At 38.4% G+C, this 18,367-nt stretch overlaps 1 protein-coding gene across 1 annotated transcript in view; it reads right to left on the reverse strand.

Annotated features, from left to right (window-relative positions):
- Positions 1-17,973, reverse strand: part of KCNH7 (potassium voltage-gated channel subfamily H member 7) — a 242,720-nt gene extending 224,747 nt beyond the window's left edge. Inside the window, exons 1-2 of the mRNA XM_059820291.1 lie at positions 17,898-17,973; positions 15,644-15,874 (exon numbers count right to left, since the gene is read on the reverse strand). Of these exons, the coding sequence (XP_059676274.1) occupies positions 15,644-15,874; positions 17,898-17,973 (307 nt within the window). The remainder of the gene's footprint in view (positions 1-15,643; positions 15,875-17,897) is intronic.
- Between the last annotated feature and the right edge of the window lie 394 nt (positions 17,974-18,367).

Here is an 18,367-nt window from a genome sequence, read left to right on the forward strand (position 1 = left end):
TCACAAAAACAAGTAGATGTGTCAGAATACCAGCTGGCTCAGCAGGGAACTCATGACTGAGCTCCAGTGCAAAAACAAAAAAAAAGACATCTAAAGGAGGTGAGAGCAAGGGCAGGCTACAAAGGAGGAATACAGAAACACTGTCCAGGCATGCTAGGATAGTCTTAGGAAAGGAAAAGCTGAGCTAAACTTGAAACTCTAGGGATGTCAAGGGCAACAAGAAGAGCTTCTGTGGCTGGCTATGTTAGCAGTAAAAGAATGAACAAGTACAATGTGAGCCTGCTGCTGAGTGGAGAGGGTGATTTAGTGACAGCAGATGCAGATAAAGCTGAGGTACTCTATACATTCACTGCCTCAGTCTGGGACACATTTGAACCTTGAGACAGGGTTCAAGGTGGAGGAAGAGGACTGAGTCAGGGATCTCTTGAGAAATTTGAGTCCAACTGTGTCCAGGATAAAGCATACTGAGTTGTATCATCAGGAGTGTAGCCAGTAGGTTGAGGAAAGTGTTACTTCCCCTTTCCTCAGTGCTCATTAGGTCACACCTGGAATAGCGCATCCGGCTTTGGACCCTTAGTACAAGAGAGATGTTGATAAACTTGAGTGAGGCCAGCAGAGGCCACCAAGATGGATATGGGCTTAGAGCACATGTCCTGTGAGGAGAGGTTGAGGAAACTGACCTTGGCCAGGAGCCTAGAGAAGAGACAGCTTTGAGGGATGTAATAACAGCCTTTCAGTAGCTATGAGGAAATTACCAGGAGATGGAGGCAGGTTCTTTACTGAAGTGCATGGCAGGAGAATGATAGACAATGCTTTAAGTTAAAATGGAGATCCTGACATAGTATAAGGAGAAATCAGTTTCAATATGAGGGTAATTGAGGACTGTGACAAGTTGCCCAGAGAAGCTGTGTGGTCTCCATCCTGGCACCCAACTGGACTAAGCCCTAAGCAACCCAGTCTGAATTCTGTGTTGCTCCTGCTTTCAGCAGGAGGCTGGACCGGATGACCTCCTGAGTCTCCACCTGACCTAAATTCTTCTTGAGTCTATGAAAATATGATGGCTATAAAAGACCAATCTAACAAGAGGACTTCTTTGCTCTACTGGAATGGTAAAACGTTATATATTAGTTAGAATATGTGCCATACTAACAGAATGCTTTCTGAAAGCAAACACGGCTGAGTGATTGCTATTTAAAGATTCCTATGTGAAACAAAGCATTACTTGTTATACAGATTGTGCCAGTTTCTAAAAAACAAGACATAAACAAAGGGTGAAATCCAAGAGAGGAAAAAGTTACAATCTAAACTAAGTTATGAGAATATCCCTGGCTAATATATCAAGTTCAGAGATGAGCTAGTTGAATCTGAACAGATGTACTATATCCTGCAGAAATGTCCATTTTCCCATTGGTAAAGGACAGAGTCCCTTGCGAGGCAGTCCTGAAAGGCAAAGGAGTCCAGAAAGGCTGGACATTCTTCAAGAAGGGAGTCTTAAAGGCGCAGGAGCAGGCTGTCCCCATGTGCCGGAAGATGAGCTGGCAGGGAAGAAGACCGGCCTGGCTGAACAGAGAGCTTTGGATGGAACTCAGGAAAAAAAGGAAAGTTCATGACGTTTGGAAGAAGGAGCAGACCACTCAGGAAGACTACAAGAGTGTCATGAGGTTTTACAGAGAGAAAATTAGAAGGGCCAAAGCCCAACTGCAACTTAACCTGGTGACTGCCGTAAAAGACAATAAAAAAAGTTTCTATGAATGCAGCAACAACAAAAGAAGGGCTAAGGAGAATCTTCATCCTTTACTAGATGCAGGGGGAAACAGTGACAAAGGATAAGGAAAAGGCTGAGGTACTTAATGCCTTCTTTGCCTCAGACTTTACTATTAAAACCAGTTGTCCAGGTACCCAGCCCCCTAAGATGGTAGATAGGGACGGGGCGCAGAATGAAGCCCCCACAATCCAAGGGGAAATGGTTAGGGACATGCTACACCACTTAGACACCCACAAGTCTATGGGACCAGGTGGGATCCACCCAAGGGTACTGAGGGAGCTGGCAGAAGGGCTCACCAAACCACTTTCCCTCATCTACCAGCAGCCCTGGCTAACTGGGGAGGTCCCAGAGAACTGGAGGTTAACAAATGTGATGCCCATCTTCAAGAAGGGCCGGAAGGAAGATCCAGGGAACTACAGGCCTGTCAGCCTGACCTCAGTGCCAGGGAAGATGATGGAGCAGATCATCCTGAGTGCCATCATGCAGCATGTACAGGACAACCAGGTGATCAGGCCCAGTCAGCATGGGTTTATGAAAGGCAGGTACTGCTTGACTAACCTGGTCTCCTTCTATGACAAGGTGACCTGCTTAGTGGACGAGGGAAATGCTGTGGATATAGTCTACCTACCTACTAAAGCCTTTGACGCTGATTCCCACAGCATTCTCCTGGAGAAATTGGCTGCTCATGGCTTGGATGGGTGCACTTTTCGCTGGGTAAAAAACTGGCTGGATGGCCAGTCCCAAATTGTTGTGGTGAATGGAGTTAAATCCAGTTGGTGGCCGGTCACAAGTGGTGTTCCCCAGGGCTCAGTACTGGGGCTGGTCTTGTTTAATGTCTTTTATCAATGATCTGGACAAGGGAATTGAGCACATCCTCAGTAAGTTTGCAGATGACACCAAGTTGGGCAGGAGTGCTGACCTGCTTGAGGGTAGGAAGGCTCTGCAGAGGGATCTGCACAGGCTGGATTGATGGGCCAAGGCCAATTGTATGAGGTTCAACAAGGCCAAGTTCCGAGTCCTACACTTGGGTCACAATAACCCCATGCAATGCTACAGGCTTGGGGAAGAGTGGCTGGAAAGCTGCCCTGCAGAAATGGACCTGTGGGTGTTGATTGACAGTCGGCTGAGTATGAGCCAGCAGTGTGCCCAGGTGGCCAAGAAGGCCAACAGTGTCCTGGCTTGTATCAGAAACAGTGTGGCCGGCAGGACTAAGGAACTGTGTTCAGTTTTGGGCCCCTCACTAGAAGAAAGCCATTGAGGTGCAGGAGCATATCCAGAGAAGGGCAACAAAGCTGGTGAAGGGTCTAGAGCACAAGTCTTATGAGGAGAGGCTGAGAAAGCTGGGCTTGTTTAGCCTGGAGAAGAGAAGGCTCAGGGGAGACCTTATTGCTCTCTACAACTACCTGAAAGGAGGTTGTAGAGAGGTGGGTGCTGGTCTCTTCTCCCAAGTGACAAGTGATAGGACAAGAGAAAATGGCCTCAAGTTGCACCAGAGGAGGTTTGGATTGGATATTAGGAAAAATTTCTTCACTGAAATGGTTGTCAGACATTGGCACAGGCTGCCCAGGGAAGTGGTTGAGTCACCAGTCCTGGAGGTATTTAAAAGATGTGTGGATGAGGTGCTTAGGGACATGGTTTAGTGGTGGGCTTAGCAGTGTTAGGTTAACGGTTGGACTTGATGATCTCAACGGTCTTTTCTAACCTAAACGATTCTATGGTTCAATGATTCTAAGTTTATGTAACTCTCACAAGTATTCAGGATGATGGAGGACAGACTCCATTATACACACCTACAAAGCTGAATCAAGCTAGAGTCTGATGGAATTCCAGTTATTTGAATGTTTGGAGAGTGGGGAGGAAATAAAGCCTTGCTTTATTTATATGATACACATGCAGCACCAGACAAATAATGCTCAGATAAAATATAGTTTTGCTTTCTTTTAAAATATTGATGTGGTTTAAGAATGATTCATAGGCTCTATATGACTGATTCATGGTTCTCCTGAATAAGTGCTACAACTATCACAACAAAGCCCAATGTGAGACTTGCAAATGATAAGTTTTTTCTGTTTGGAAAGAGTCTGAGCTTAGCAGCCACTGAGCTTTCTTAACCAGGCCTCCTATATTTTTTCTTTGTCATTTATTTGGCAGTTCTATTTTCTGTATCCAATTTGGAAACCCTGAGGACTGAACTTGGAACAGGGCTTACATGGGAAAAAGATGAACAGGACTTGATTCCACCTTTGTGTTCTTTAACCCTGTGGCAAGAGAAGGAAACAGTTTGGCCCCTTCTGCCGTTCAGAATAACCCCAGCTGTCTCTAACCCCATTCCAGCACTTGAGGATCATTACAGTGGGTATCCTCTCAAACAGATGTTGTTTCTCTATAAATTATCCTTTATTACAGACAGGATAGAGACAGGTACACAACTGCATCATCCTAGCATGTCTCTTTTCTCAGGCCTGGCTTGTGGTCTGAGATATCATTTAAGAATAATTCCTATTCAGTGCAATTCCTATTAAAGATTGTTTTACAGAACTATTCCCTGTTGAATATCATTTCATAGTCTCACTCTGTTGATTTCTTGGGCTTGATCATGTTGGGGTTGCAGCTTTTTGTGGCATTTATTTATATAGACACAATGCTCTTGTCTATAGTGGGAAATGTTACAATGTGACCTTGGTGTACTGTCTTAGAAAAGAGAGGAGGATAGTGCAAAAATACAGTAGAGAATGATGGTTTGGAACTGTCTGTCTTTCAAGGTAAGAGACTCACTGTGTTAGCCAATCAGCTTATTAGATGTCACTTTAATTTGTTGTTCAGTTCAGACTTCTTATGATTGAATGTATTTAATAAGAATAACACTTTATTAGTAAAACTGTTGTGAATTACAGAATACCAGTTTGTATTCTATGATTATATGATAGCGTAGGAGGTAATTTTGGCAGCTCCTCAAAGTGGTTGTTAAACCTCTTGAGAGGAGGAAATGCCCTTTTATCGCATATATATATGTGGCACAATATATATAATTGAAAATCTAGTCCTAAAATTGCTTTTACATGTAAAAGTTCAGGTCAGTCATTTCCCTTGGAGTAACTGAACCTCAGTGTGATCTTCATAACTATGATACTTTAGTTATGTCTGGTATTTTAATGCCTGTGGCTCCTAAGGGGCAAAAAAAATATTGGATAATCCACTTTCCAGGTAATGATCAAGGTTAAACATGTAGAATTGTTTCTCCATCATTTAAAAAATCAACTGATATATTTTCTCAAATTCCGCAGAAAGTGGAAATAAAGTGCTTTATTCACAACTTTTTTTATTTACAGGAAAATGATCCCAAGGTGAAAGGAAAAGGGATTAAGACCAAGATATTACTTAAAAGGGAAACTATTCACTCAGTTCCCATGAAGCAGGGACAAATGCTCTTGCACATTCAAATGTGAGAGAAATCATGTTTGAAATACAAGCAGCCACACAGAATGTATTTATCTGGCTAATAATTATGTTTTGCATATGTCAAGTTCTGCAAAAACAGTGACGCTACAGGGAATTCTGCTGCAGGATCTGTTTTTTTTGTAAGTGAGGTCAAAAGACAACCAGAAATTAATATAAATAGACCTGCATGGTCTATTGAAAAGCTCCCTCAGCTGTAGCATTCTTGGTTTGTGTAGTTTTTATAAATTAGAATTGCATACCTGTCAGATAGGAAAGAGAGTTGTGTGCGGACCAGGTATTCCTTCCTCTTTTCCCCTCTTTAAATAAACAGTAACCAGAGAAGGGGGATGCCACCTGCACCTAGTGCCTGGTCTACAAACATCACACATATCAGGCACTAACTCTGCTTGTAGCTGCAGTAGCAGTTAGTAGTTTTTAATTAACTTTTTAAGCATTTGGGAGCAGCTCCTTAGACCCCATTTCTACTCCTGATATGAGGGAAGGGATTTGCACGTTTTAGGGTAAAGAGAAACAGCACCTTAATACAGTTTTGTGGTCATCCACAAACAGTACTGAAACTGTGCTTTATAACTCTACAAAACTTTTCTTTGAAACTCTGTGGGTAAAACACTAAAGCCACTTCTGTGCCACCTCATATTCTTGTTGCCATAAGCAATCTGTATAACTTACAGAAGCACTAAGGGTGCTCTGAACTGTGGACCAGCACAGACTGGCTCAGGATTGACATTATACATAGGCTGTCTTTCACACCAGTTCATGAGCTGCTCCATTAATCCACAGACAAGGGTCAGATATTGATTTATAGATACCTGGTTTTGTACTTGAAGGCTGTTATTCTCTCACATAACATGGTATGTTGTTCATGATTCCAGAAATAGTCCTTTTGGGAAGTGTTGTCATTTCTGTTGGATGAACTTTGGTGTTAAATTGATTGCTGGTATATTTTATCATGCAAAAATAATGCTGGGCATTTATGATGGAAAAAAAGTAACACATTTTCCTTTCTTTTATTATCATTATTTAAAATGACATGGACTTTAGGTTTTCTGTCCTTCTTTCCCATTTGTGAATTGAAAGCCATTTTTCAAGCAGGTAGACAGAAGTGCAACAGTACTTTACCTTAAATACCATGACAATAGGATTTATGGACTGCTGAATTTCATGTTCTTTTGAAAGTATAAAAATAAATGCTTTCTTGTACACAGCCATAAACATGCAAAATACTAATGAGATTATCTGGCATTTTTTCCAGAGAGGAAGGAGTAAAGCAGATTGGCACAAATGAGTTTTGAAAGGAGGAAATTTGCAAGCTATTTTCAGAGATACACTTGCATTGATTTGAATGAAAATCAGCAGAGAATGCTCTAAGAAATAATCTCAAAAGGGCACAGACTCCAAAGTCTGAGAACAGCTGGGAATAAATGCTTTAGAACATGCATTAGTGATCAAACATATTTATATGATGATTAACTGCTTTTCAAGCAGCCTAGGTATAAGACAAAGGCAAAAAACCTAATATATATCTATCTGTGTTCTGAAGTCATCTCTGCCTCTCAACCCTGTGGATTAAAATGGAGGAAGGTTTTGTCTGTGTTTGGCATGTTTCTTTCATAACTTGTTGTCTTTGTATGTAGCAGCTCAGATCCAGCTAATACGAGTTAGCAATGGCATAGTACGTCTCTACCAGCAGTGCTCCAATACCTAAAGATCAGGATTTTTAGTGCTGCAAAAATTAAACTTTGCAGTTTCATTCTGTGAAAGCTGCGGGTGCACAAGCCAAGTCCTGTATCTGTAGGTATTGCCATCTTGCTCTCAGGCCTTTAGGAGTGTTTCTGGGAGCAGAAGCAGCCAATTACTATATAGTCCCGTGCATTTGTTCTGAAGAAGCCAACATTTCATAAGTTGATACTGTCAAGGATCAGTGTATTTGGATATTGTGATAAATCCTGATTTCCCGGTATTTGAAGTAAACTCTTGTTGTGTTTCTCTGAACTGAACTGACCATTTAGGCAAGACTTTCTGGTTTCCACTGCAGTCTCATGTGGCAAATCAGGTTGTTAAATGAGGTCATGGCAAAATGCAAGAGAAAGGATTTTTATTGACTATGGTACTGTGAAGGAACAAGGACAGGAAGGCAAGAAATTTCAGTAGGAGGGGAAGTACTGAAGGCAGTTGTGATTTCTGGCCAAAGCTTTCTTCTGATCTTTTCCACTCAACTATCAGCAATGAAATAGTTAATAATGTTGACATTTAAACACCATTTTTAGGTTTTGATGATATGATGGCTCTTTGTTAACAATGAAGCTGGAATATATTCTTTTTGTGGATAGCACTTCAGTGCTATAATCGAGGGCATTATCAAAACTAGGTATAATGAGATCATTAACTAGAGTCTGGTTAATGAAACAGAAAAAGACAACAGGACCTCGCCTTTATACTGTTTACTTTGACTTTTTTTCAGATTGAATTTTGATATCCTTTGTGGTTCTTTACTGATGAGATTTCACTGTGATTACAGAATTAAAAAATTAAGAAAAGTAGAAACGAAAAAGCTATACTGTACCAGAAAGTTGGTAAGAGAGCTTAAAATGGGGTATCTATGGAAATGCTGGAGGTCAAAAAGCATTTTGTGACTAGTTATGGCAGTAATTCTGCTTTCCAAATGAAATTTTTATTTAATTTCTAAGAAATAATTCAAATATGTATGTTATTTCCTTTAAAAAAAAGCCAGTATACTATATTAAAAAGTTCAAGCTATATAAACTTATTACACCAATACTTCTCACCTCAGAGATGTGAACTTTCAGAGGTGTAGACTGCGTGAAACCAGCTGTAACTACAGAGCCACATTACCCCACTGTTATTGTCATGCATCTGCTCTGCCTAGATCTAGGTTCACAGCTACAGTTCTGATTGCTTCTGAGATATGCAGTTTCCAGAGTGAGTTAGCAATTTCCATAGTCAGCTTGGTATTGCTACTCTGAATCCTACACTGCTTGATTAAGCTTTTTCCATACTTAGCTGGGAAACTGGGAAGAATATGGACTGTCTAGCACAGAGACTGAGTCATGCACTAAGTCAAATATGTAGGGAACACTTTAAAACTGGACTTGAAACCACTAAGATAAAATCTAATTCACACCACTATTCTCTTTCCATTGCTTGAAAGCAGAAAGAACAGCACCAATGTCAACATTGGTACTATTTGAAGTGCGATGTTCTGAAGTTTGTATAATACCAAATATGCATAAGGCTGCTATTGCAGTTGCTCTTCCCCCTTGTCTATTGCAAGGTATGGTGCCTGATCTGCTGTCTGCATCTGTTTTTGATATATGGGCCAATTGGGTGGAGAAGAGAAAGAACCAATTGATAATGCAAATTAGGAGTATGGAATAACTCCCTTATCAGAATGTAACATTAAAAAGGATGCACATGGAAGATGGAAAGAGGACACAATAAAATCATGTGAAACCACACCAAAAAATAGACTAACAGCTTCTGTTCTTTTTGTCTCATAACCCCAAACCAAAATAACTTTCACTAAAACTGAAAGGAGCATATTCAAAGCAGATAAAAAACTTTGTCAGGCAATGCCTGACAGATTAAACTCTTCTGCATAGGATATTATCATTCTAAACAGCTTAGAAAAGCTTTAATTTTGAGTATGTGTATCATATCGTAACCTTCTAGTGCCATTTGACTCCAGAATGTGACGCCTTTCTTACCACTGTGGGACTCTCTTTCCGAAAGTCAGTAATCATTGATTCTTCGTAGCTCAAGCAAGGGGAATTTGGGTCTCTTGATTAGTGTAAGTTGACCTTGTGACTTTCTGAGTCCTGCTGTAAAACTGTACTATGGAAGTCCAGTGGCAGAAGAGTTCCCTCTGGACACTGTACTGAAATGAAAGACTCCTCCTGATCCACTAGCCTGCAGGTTTTTTATTTGTGCCCTGGAGGAACTTAAAACTGTCAGAAGGGATTTTTCGAAACTGAGTAAGATCTTTTTTCTGTTAAAGACGCAGTAGCTATAATAATAGCAGTTGTATTCTTCATTATTTGTTAAAACTAGATATACCTAATCATATCTTTCTGACCCTAAATACTGACAAAGAGAATAATTTTTAAGGCAATGTAATTTTTGTTCCTTTTAATGCAGATACTGTCTCTTATTAGCAGGAATACATGAATGGGAAAAAATTATCTTCTATAAAAGCCCCCTTCTTACCGAAAATAAATTCATCTTAACCTGAGAAGAAATAAGAATATATCGAAAAGTCAAGGAATTGAAAAATATGGTTGAACTTGGCCCATAAATGAACCTACTTAGTATATCTGAGAGCTACGTTATCATAATCATTAGGTATCCCATGTGAAATGTGAATAAGAAGTGACCCACAGTTCTGGGCAGGCACAGGAGCCATAACTGAATGGGGATGGGTAAATGAGATATTCTGATCATTGAGGTATCAGCTCACTGCTGATGGTGCTCCCTGTTGCAAAACCAGCAATACTGAATGGGACAAGGGACAGTCTTGTCTCTTAGAACAAGTATTAAAACCTAAGGTAGAAACATTACACTACAAACATAAGAAAAGGTCATCCATTTCCAATAGTTCAACACCTTCAGTAACATTCTGGATTTGATCCAAGTTTATTTTTTTAAGGATGGTTGGAAAAAATTTGCATTAAGACAGGTTTTTTGGTCAGCTTCTTGTTGGGGAGGTAACACTTTCTTTATCAAAATGCAGTCAGATAGTATTTCTCAAACCAAGAACTCCTGCAGCAGTGAGGTATTAGACAGTGACTTTGTTACAGAACATCTCGAAACACAAGGTCAAAAACAAGTGAAAAAGAATGGAAAGAATGTAAAGATGATACTTCGTAACAAATGCACCTGGTATTTAGACATATTAAAGATAAAAACTGTCTCCACTAACTTTCCACTAACTAGCAATAACGATTAACACAAAGATGAATTTTAGAAAAATAAAGCAGAGTGCCAAAATAGTGCCCTAAAGTTAACTTGCCTCATTATAATGTGAAAACCACACCTCCTAGCTAGAAAAAGCCCCCAACCCAAATAAGCCCCCTACTCTCTGAGCATGCATAGTGAATTAAAAGAGAACTGTATCTTTAAGATGAAGTAAGAAAAGTATTAACCAATAATTAATTAAGGGGTAGAACCAGTAGGTGTAACTAACTTTGTTAACTGTTTTAAATACCTGTCATGATTTTAACGAGGTGTGCATGGTAGGAGGAGAAATCCCCCATGCACCCAGCGCTGCAAGGAACCAATGTCGCCTTTCTAAACTGTCGTTTGGTTTGGAGAGCTACGACTTGGTTTCTTCGTTACGATTTTCGGTAACAACTTGATTCATAGACCTTTCTCATCAGCTCTGGTTAAGGCATTGAATCTACAGTGAAAATTGCACTTGCTGACCCTCACGTTAGAGCTAATCTAAAGGGACTTGACATACATGCAAGGGTCTTTCTTTTCAGTTGCATTTTTAATTGATTATTATGTTCACAGCATTTATAGAACACAAACAGGTGATAAAACGCCTATGCTGGCTGAAGTCTAGATGATGACCTTCTAAATGAAGTCCTGATCTTTCTATTTTAGAACACTTAATACCATTTTCATTTTATTTTGTCAGTACGTTTACACATTTTTTATTTTCTTATCCTCAAAAAAGAGCTTAAAAGGCCTTAAAAATCTTAGTTTGGAATCTTAATGTGTTTTGAAAATACAAATATGTTTAATTTGCAGTCAAATCTAGCAAATTACATTTCTCAAACTGGGTAAGTGGCAAGTAATTTGTGAGGTTTGTAAACACTCTGCAAATAATTGCTTAATCATATCTTTGCTCAAACCTATACTTTTCTGTAGTGCTTCTTATCCCTAGAATATCTGATGTGTATAGGGTAAGATTAAATGATCTCCTTACCTCCCTTTAACAGGTATACTCTGTAAGCTTAGATACTGTTGTCCACAAAACGTAGGGTAAGAAGTAGAAGATATTCAGTGTGATACAATCCTTTCTGATTATCATATATCCATTCTCAATCCCAAAATAATTATACTTTTTATGTCAAAAGCTTTACAGCTTTACCACCTCAAGCAATATTTTACAGCTGTCAAAAATGATTTACGCAATAATGACTTAAACTGCAAAATGGAGTCCTCAAAGGAAGAGCTGTCAAACATTTTCACCACAAATAACTTTATTAAAATAAGGATTGATATTCTGTATAAACAATATCTTACCTTCAACTGTAATACAGGTAATATAGCTATAAGATTTGTGAAAATGAAGTTGTGAGATATTGGGGAATATACTATACTGCTACTTTGATATCAGAGTATAATTTCTGAATTAAGCAGATGTTAATGCCTAATGGGCAAGACTTTAAAAAAAATCTGTTTCAAAATAATAGTTCTTGTAATTTGTCTGTATTTATCTATTGTTCTTTTTAAAAAGGGATATTTACATTAAAAAAGAAAGTTACTGAGTCTTTAATCCCATGAGTACATCCAGTGATGTTTATGGAGCTTCCTGTGTGATAAGAACCTCTAAATTAGGACCCTTAGTTTTGGCGTCCATCTGTTCCCATTAACCATTTTTCTCAGTAGTAATTAATTCTTTTGATAACTATGTAATCACCTACTGTGGCACTACTCTAACAGGAGAGAGGACTAGAACTTTGCCTGGATTGTGTAAATACCCTTCTAAGAGGAAAAAGGGGTGAGGAGAAATTAAAACCAAATGTAGGCTATAATCTTATTCTGGTACAAATACTGCAAGAGGAGCCAGTAAGTCTTTTAGCTGCAAACGTTAAAAACTTCTGGGAAGACAGGGCACCAGTGTGGTTGGGACAGGGCCTGCTGGTTGCGTAAGTTATGCTGGCATCCCACCTCCATGCCATCTAAACAATTACACAAAGCTATCACAAGTATTCTGCCCCTCTCCTCTGCACCCTCCCCACACTGCACAGTGGAAAGGGACATATGCTCAGTCTAGGTAACACATTTATAGAACCATGATACCCCAAATTTGCATTCTCCTTTGATCACTCTATCTTCTGTCTGCCGTGCTTAAGGCAGTGTAGATTCAAGCAACTGCCATTTTCTTCAAATCAACCTGCTACAATTTTTTTCCCATCCTTCTGCCCCCTTTTCTTCAAGCATGTGATCTGGCCTAAAGATTAAAGCAGTGAACAAACAGCAGCATTCAGTCTTGCATCATCAAGATGTTTAAAACTCAAAAACTTGCACTTTCTTTCATCTTGAAAAGTGGACTATAGACCAGTAGAGAACATCAGAACCCTAATTCCCAGTACGTATACAATACTGTTTTTCTAGTGCAAGAATTTCCTTTTAAGTTGAACTTTAAAGCTGTGACATTTTAAAACTGTGTGAGGTAGAATTAAAAAGAAAAAGCATTAGTTATAGAGTGATTCCCTTTCTGATATCTGCATTGCTGGACTTCTGATGACAGATTAGCTTTATGAGGGGATATATGATCCCACTGACGTTTGCTTTACTTCGAAATACTAAAATATTTTTTAATATAATCAGTGGCTTATGTAGAGTAAATGATAGTGTGATGTGGAATAAGATTTTATTTGCAATTCATTGGCCATTTATTCAGGACTGTGCAATATGGTCTTCAGAAACTCCTGTCAGTGGAACCTCAAGTGAATCACACCTTCATGAGCTGTCTTCCTCCTTTGTATGCTTAGTATTATGTTATTATACAATAGGTGGCTATGAAATATAATGTCAAATCAAACTCTCAAGCAGTGGGTAGTTCGTTGGAGTAACTTGGGTTACTCACATGGAGAAAGTTACATTTCTAACTGTGCTAGTATTGACCTCTTAAAGTATTCTCATATTCACTCACAGCACACAGTACAAAATAAGCCACTAACCAGGCACTAAACCTTCAGATTTTTAGAAAAGTCTTTAAATTCATTTTGCTTCAGAACCTGGAAGAAGTCCTTGTTAGGTATCACTAGTCTGTATATTGTTATAATATAAAGGGTATGCTATGTGTGTGTGTGTGTATATATATATATATATATATACTCTCTATATTGCAAAAACAAATTTGCAAATTTGAAAAAGTGAAGTAAGTGAAGATGAAAAGTGAAGTATATCTTTTCAGTAATTTAGAATAACTATAGAATATGTTTACTGACATTCATTATATCCATCAAATAGGTAGTTTCAATGTTAAGAAACCACATAAACTTCAGATCTTTTTATCACGTTTTGTAAAGAAATTGAACATGATGTGGAATGAAACAAAAAAGTCTGTATATACAAATGATCAAGCTGTCAGACATTTATGCATTTGAGTGTCAGACCTATCTTGTATTTTGTCGATTTTTGCCTGTAATCAGTGACTTGATATTTTAAATGGTATTTACAATTCAAAATAATTCACTTGTATTTGTTTAAATTTAGCAGTGTATATAGTGCACATGGTAAGTCCTGTTCACATTTTGACCAGTAAAATTTTGAGCAATTAAATGCAGATTTGTCTAGAACTGTTGTCTGTAGCTTTTGAAATTCCTTAACCTTCAAATATATGGTCTAGTAATTTTAAGACACTATTCACAGAAGTGAAGTTCCTGAGAACCCTCATGCATAAGATTGTTTACACTGAATAATCCATAACTCTCATTTATAATGTGCTTCAAAATTCAAAACTATTTATAAAAGATATGGTAATCTTTACAAACACTTTCACTTTGGTTTGCCTTAAACATATTATGGTGTGGTGCATGATGCCAGAATCCAGCATTTTAGAAAAATATATATTTACTGTAATTGACAGATAAGCAGTACTTCAGTTAAGCACCTTTCCCTCCCTCCTAATATCTTGGGAGACTGAAGCACTTTTAAATGACCAGATCTCAAAACAGTGCTCCAGGCTGGTGACTGTGAAAGTTAGTAATGACATTCTCCTTCTGCAATATTATTTTTAATACACGCCAAGTTAAAACAAACACAGGCTAGATGTATAAAAGACACATGGTGTCAGGTCTCCTGAGAAATCTATGTTTAAGGCACAGCTAAAACAACAAATCTTGACCAAAATCTGCTCCAGACCACCAAACCAGACCTAAGAATAAAGGACTCTACTGAGAAGGTGCTAAGAAGAATATGCTTAAATATTGGTAGTGTGGGTAGAATGGTTGGCCCGAGTCCTATCTGAATTATACTAGCCTAAGCTAAAAATAATATTACTTAAGTCTCTCCGAGATAACAACAGAATTATTGAGAACAGGGTTTAATTCTGTGACTTTAAAATGCAAGAGCATCCATTGCATGTGATTCTAAAACTGATGCAAACAACACACTGGCACTTCTCCAGAACTAATTTAAGCTCAGCATTTGAATATGAATTTCCTTTTCCTTCTCCCAATAGTGTACACAGCAACAGACAGAATAAGGTACACCACACTTATCCATTACTTGGATTTGTTCGAAAGATGGATGTTTCTGTAAATAACCCTGGGTAATTAGAAAAAAAACACAACAACAAACCCTACATATAACTATTAAGTATTATAATTAGTTTTCATGTGTATGCATTTTTTAATCTGCAAATACGGTAATTTATTCATTTTATGCTCTTAACAGGAAAAAAGCATCAGCATAGCAGATTCAGCCATTCTTCCTTATATCAGCAATAGTGTTAATAGATAAATATTGAGTCTTCACTGAGTAACAGGGAAACTCTTCATAGTTCAGCCGTCCCAAGATTTTTACTCTGACAACATAATTCTAGGACAAATTCTGTGGTTCAGTTGTAGGTACTCCAACTTCACAATATCTCATCTCTGAAAAAGACCTGTCCCTTTCTTTATAAGCTAATGCTTTCTTCGTGATAGGCCAATTTTGCTACTTGTAACCTTGTTGTACTTTTTCCAATAAAACATTGCAGTTAAATCAAGGTACAGTTCCCATTGTGTGAGGCAGGCAGAGTTAAGTCCCCCGAAACTGATACACCATTCCTATGTCCTGTGAGATGAAACGGTTCATGAAAATTAACATTCACAGGATGTTCCCTCTATGCTTGTGTTATCTGTTCATTGTTGTATGGCTGCTTACTTTAGGATATTTAGATCTGCTTTAAAGCAACCGAGAGGAGAACTTTTGTTCAACAGTTGCAAACATAGTGCTAGCTTCATTCAGCTGTTAGAGTCAGTGTACAGTATATAGTCTATACACCCACTACTTTCAGGGCAGATTCCCTTACTGGTATACGTAAGTGTACTTCATTGGACTTCAGAGAAATTACAACACTGCTCCAGCAAAGGGTCTGGCCAGCAGATCATACACACTTCTTTTACCAATCAACTGATAACCAAACACATAAAAAGTCTTGAAAATAAAAACAGACTTTACCATCTTTGTGATAATAGGTGACTTCTACTTTCCTCTCCTCTGACCCCAGCAGTGCTTGAGCAATTTGGGCAATATGATGTCTTTTGGTCTCTGGCCCATGAAGAAAATCACAGGTGCAAGGTTTCTGCATGACATCTGGCCTGGAGAACCCGGTCATCTCACAGAACCCATCATTGCAGTAGATGATAGCACAATTCTGCACTCTAGCATTAGCAATGATGAATTTTTTATCTGCAATAAAAGAAAGTGATGCATTTTTTAGTACTCTTTCAACATTTCATAAAGTGTTGATTGCATGGATGGATGCTAAACAACCCTTCTTTTCACTGGGATGCCTGAAATGCGGAGATTTTCAGTCATTTAAGGTAGCTAATTTGATCCACAGCTTTTAAAGAAACTTCAACAAATTTAGAATACATTAAAGATGAAGATAGTTGTCTTTTAAGGAAATAAAAACAGGTTATGCAAGTCTTTTGCAAAACTCCTTTTGACTTCAAAATTTTGTCTTTTTTAGCTTCACTGAAACCCAGGAGATGAGCACTATCCTGTCAGCCATAACTCCAGGAAAGTCCTTGAAAAGTTAGTAGCTTCTTCTGGGGGGAAGTGGGGCCTTGGGAAGGGGGCTCTACTCAAGTGAAGGGCTTCCTGGGATAAGGTCCAACCAGCTCAGTCTACTCTGTAGGGATTTTCACTGAAGTGAATGACAGCGAGTTTGTAGTCAGTATTTTAACAAAACTGTCTAGAAAAGAACATGATATTTTTTTTTTCCCTCTGTGATTGTTTTAGAAGTTACATTTATAAAAGAAAATATTCCTTAGTAAAAAAAAAAGGAGTATGAAGGTACGTGAAAACCAAAGATTGTGATGTTGGAAACATTTTGCACAGTCCGCTGAAGTTGTGCGCCTCAGTCCATCATCCTTTCCCAAACCCTCACCTGACAGAAAGGTTCAAAAGTTTCAAGTGTTATTTCATTTGTTTCTGTTTACCACTAAAACACACTATTCCCATTGTAATTATAAATGTGCAGCTTTGATACATCTACTGTTAATAACATGAATTTCTGCTTACTTAATCACACTAGTAGGTCCCTTGCTTTATAAAAGACCATTTGCGTGGCACCAAGTTAGCAGTACAAGTTTTGAAAATTGTAAAGATATTCTGTCTTTGAACCCAATTAAATACTTGGAGAGAAAAATATAGATTACATTCGTGCTTTTTCTACCGTCTTTCAATCATGCTACATTTGCACTACCACTTGCCTACTTAGTAGGTAGTGCTTTATTCTCTTCAAAATATATACACTTTACTGTGTAAAAACTTTACTTGAATAGCAACACTGACTTAGCATTTAGATAAATTAGGACTACAAAGAGTGTCTTCATTTTTTTCGCAAATAATGTAAATATTAAATTGGTAACGTGGGTTTAAGTATAATGAAGTATTTAAACTGGAGTTAGCTGTAAGGGTTGGCACCAGACTGATACTAAAAATATGCTAAATATTTAAATAAATGTACATATATCAAAACTACTGTTTCTAAATGAAATTCATTTCAAGCATCAAGTGTTCCTTCTTACAGTTAACAGTGAACCAGAGTTCTGGCCAGGAAAAACACTTCAGCTTCAGCCTCCTCGACAGGTAGGAAACTGCTGCATTGGAAAAGATCTCACAGACTCTCCCTGAGGATGCATCTGCACTGGTTTGATAGATATTTTAGGTTTGCATAAACAAAGCAGAAATACTTGACAGCTATATTAAAATGCAGTCATGACAACAAGGTAAGAGAGTATTTTCTCTTTAATAACTCTACATATTATCTGTTTCCTCTAAATCAAAGTCTGACTGTTCTGCTTTATTTTGAAAAGACAATGATAATTAATAATAATAACAACAACAATAATAAAAAATCTAGCTGATTTTTTAGACATTGCACAGGCAGCAAGATTGTACACTCTGCTTTTAGAGCTATCTCACCAGTTCAGAAGAAGGTAAGAGGTATAACTTCTATAGCTATACAATATGGATACAGTCAAAGATAAAAACTATTCCTTGAAACGGGGAAAAAAAAATCCCAATAATTCAAGTCAGAAATCTGTATTCTAGATCAAAAACAATGTTACTCCTGCCAGGGATCCCCCTCCTTACCTCTGGGGTTTTCTTCCCAAGCTACAAACTTAAAATAGTCTGGAGCTGCTGTCCATTTAGTCACAAGCAGAATCAAACTACTGTAGCAAAATAGAAAGAGAGAACTTACTTTGCCCTTCAAATTTTCGTATGATTGTACCCAAAAATGTATTTTGTGGTGCCACATGACCTCTGCGAACAGGCATGTTTGTACAGTTCTTCGGTTTTCTGTGCACAATGACTTCTCCAAGGATCTCTTACAAGGCTCCAGCCCAAAGCGCCGAGCCAGCTACCCTTTGTGACAAATCATCGTCCTCTGGAGCTCGGAAATCTCTTCCCATTAGCACCACTTCTAGATACACGCTTTTCCTATTGGAGTCAGATCCATCCCCCAGTTTCTTTCTTTTTCTTTCTTTCTTTCCTTGCTTTCTTTTCTATTTTTTTCCTGGAGGAGCTCGGACGCTATTGTCTGGGGCGGGTAGGGGTGGGGTAAGCAGGAGGGGGGGGGGGGGGAAGATTACGAGGGTAATCGATCTCTAGCACCAAACATCGCCAATTTTCCAAAGCAAATGGCTGTGACCCGGCAGTTTCCGACGCTGT

This window comes from Gavia stellata, chromosome 8 (genome assembly GCF_030936135.1).
Source record: "Gavia stellata isolate bGavSte3 chromosome 8, bGavSte3.hap2, whole genome shotgun sequence".
NCBI lineage: Eukaryota > Metazoa > Chordata > Aves > Gaviiformes > Gaviidae > Gavia > Gavia stellata.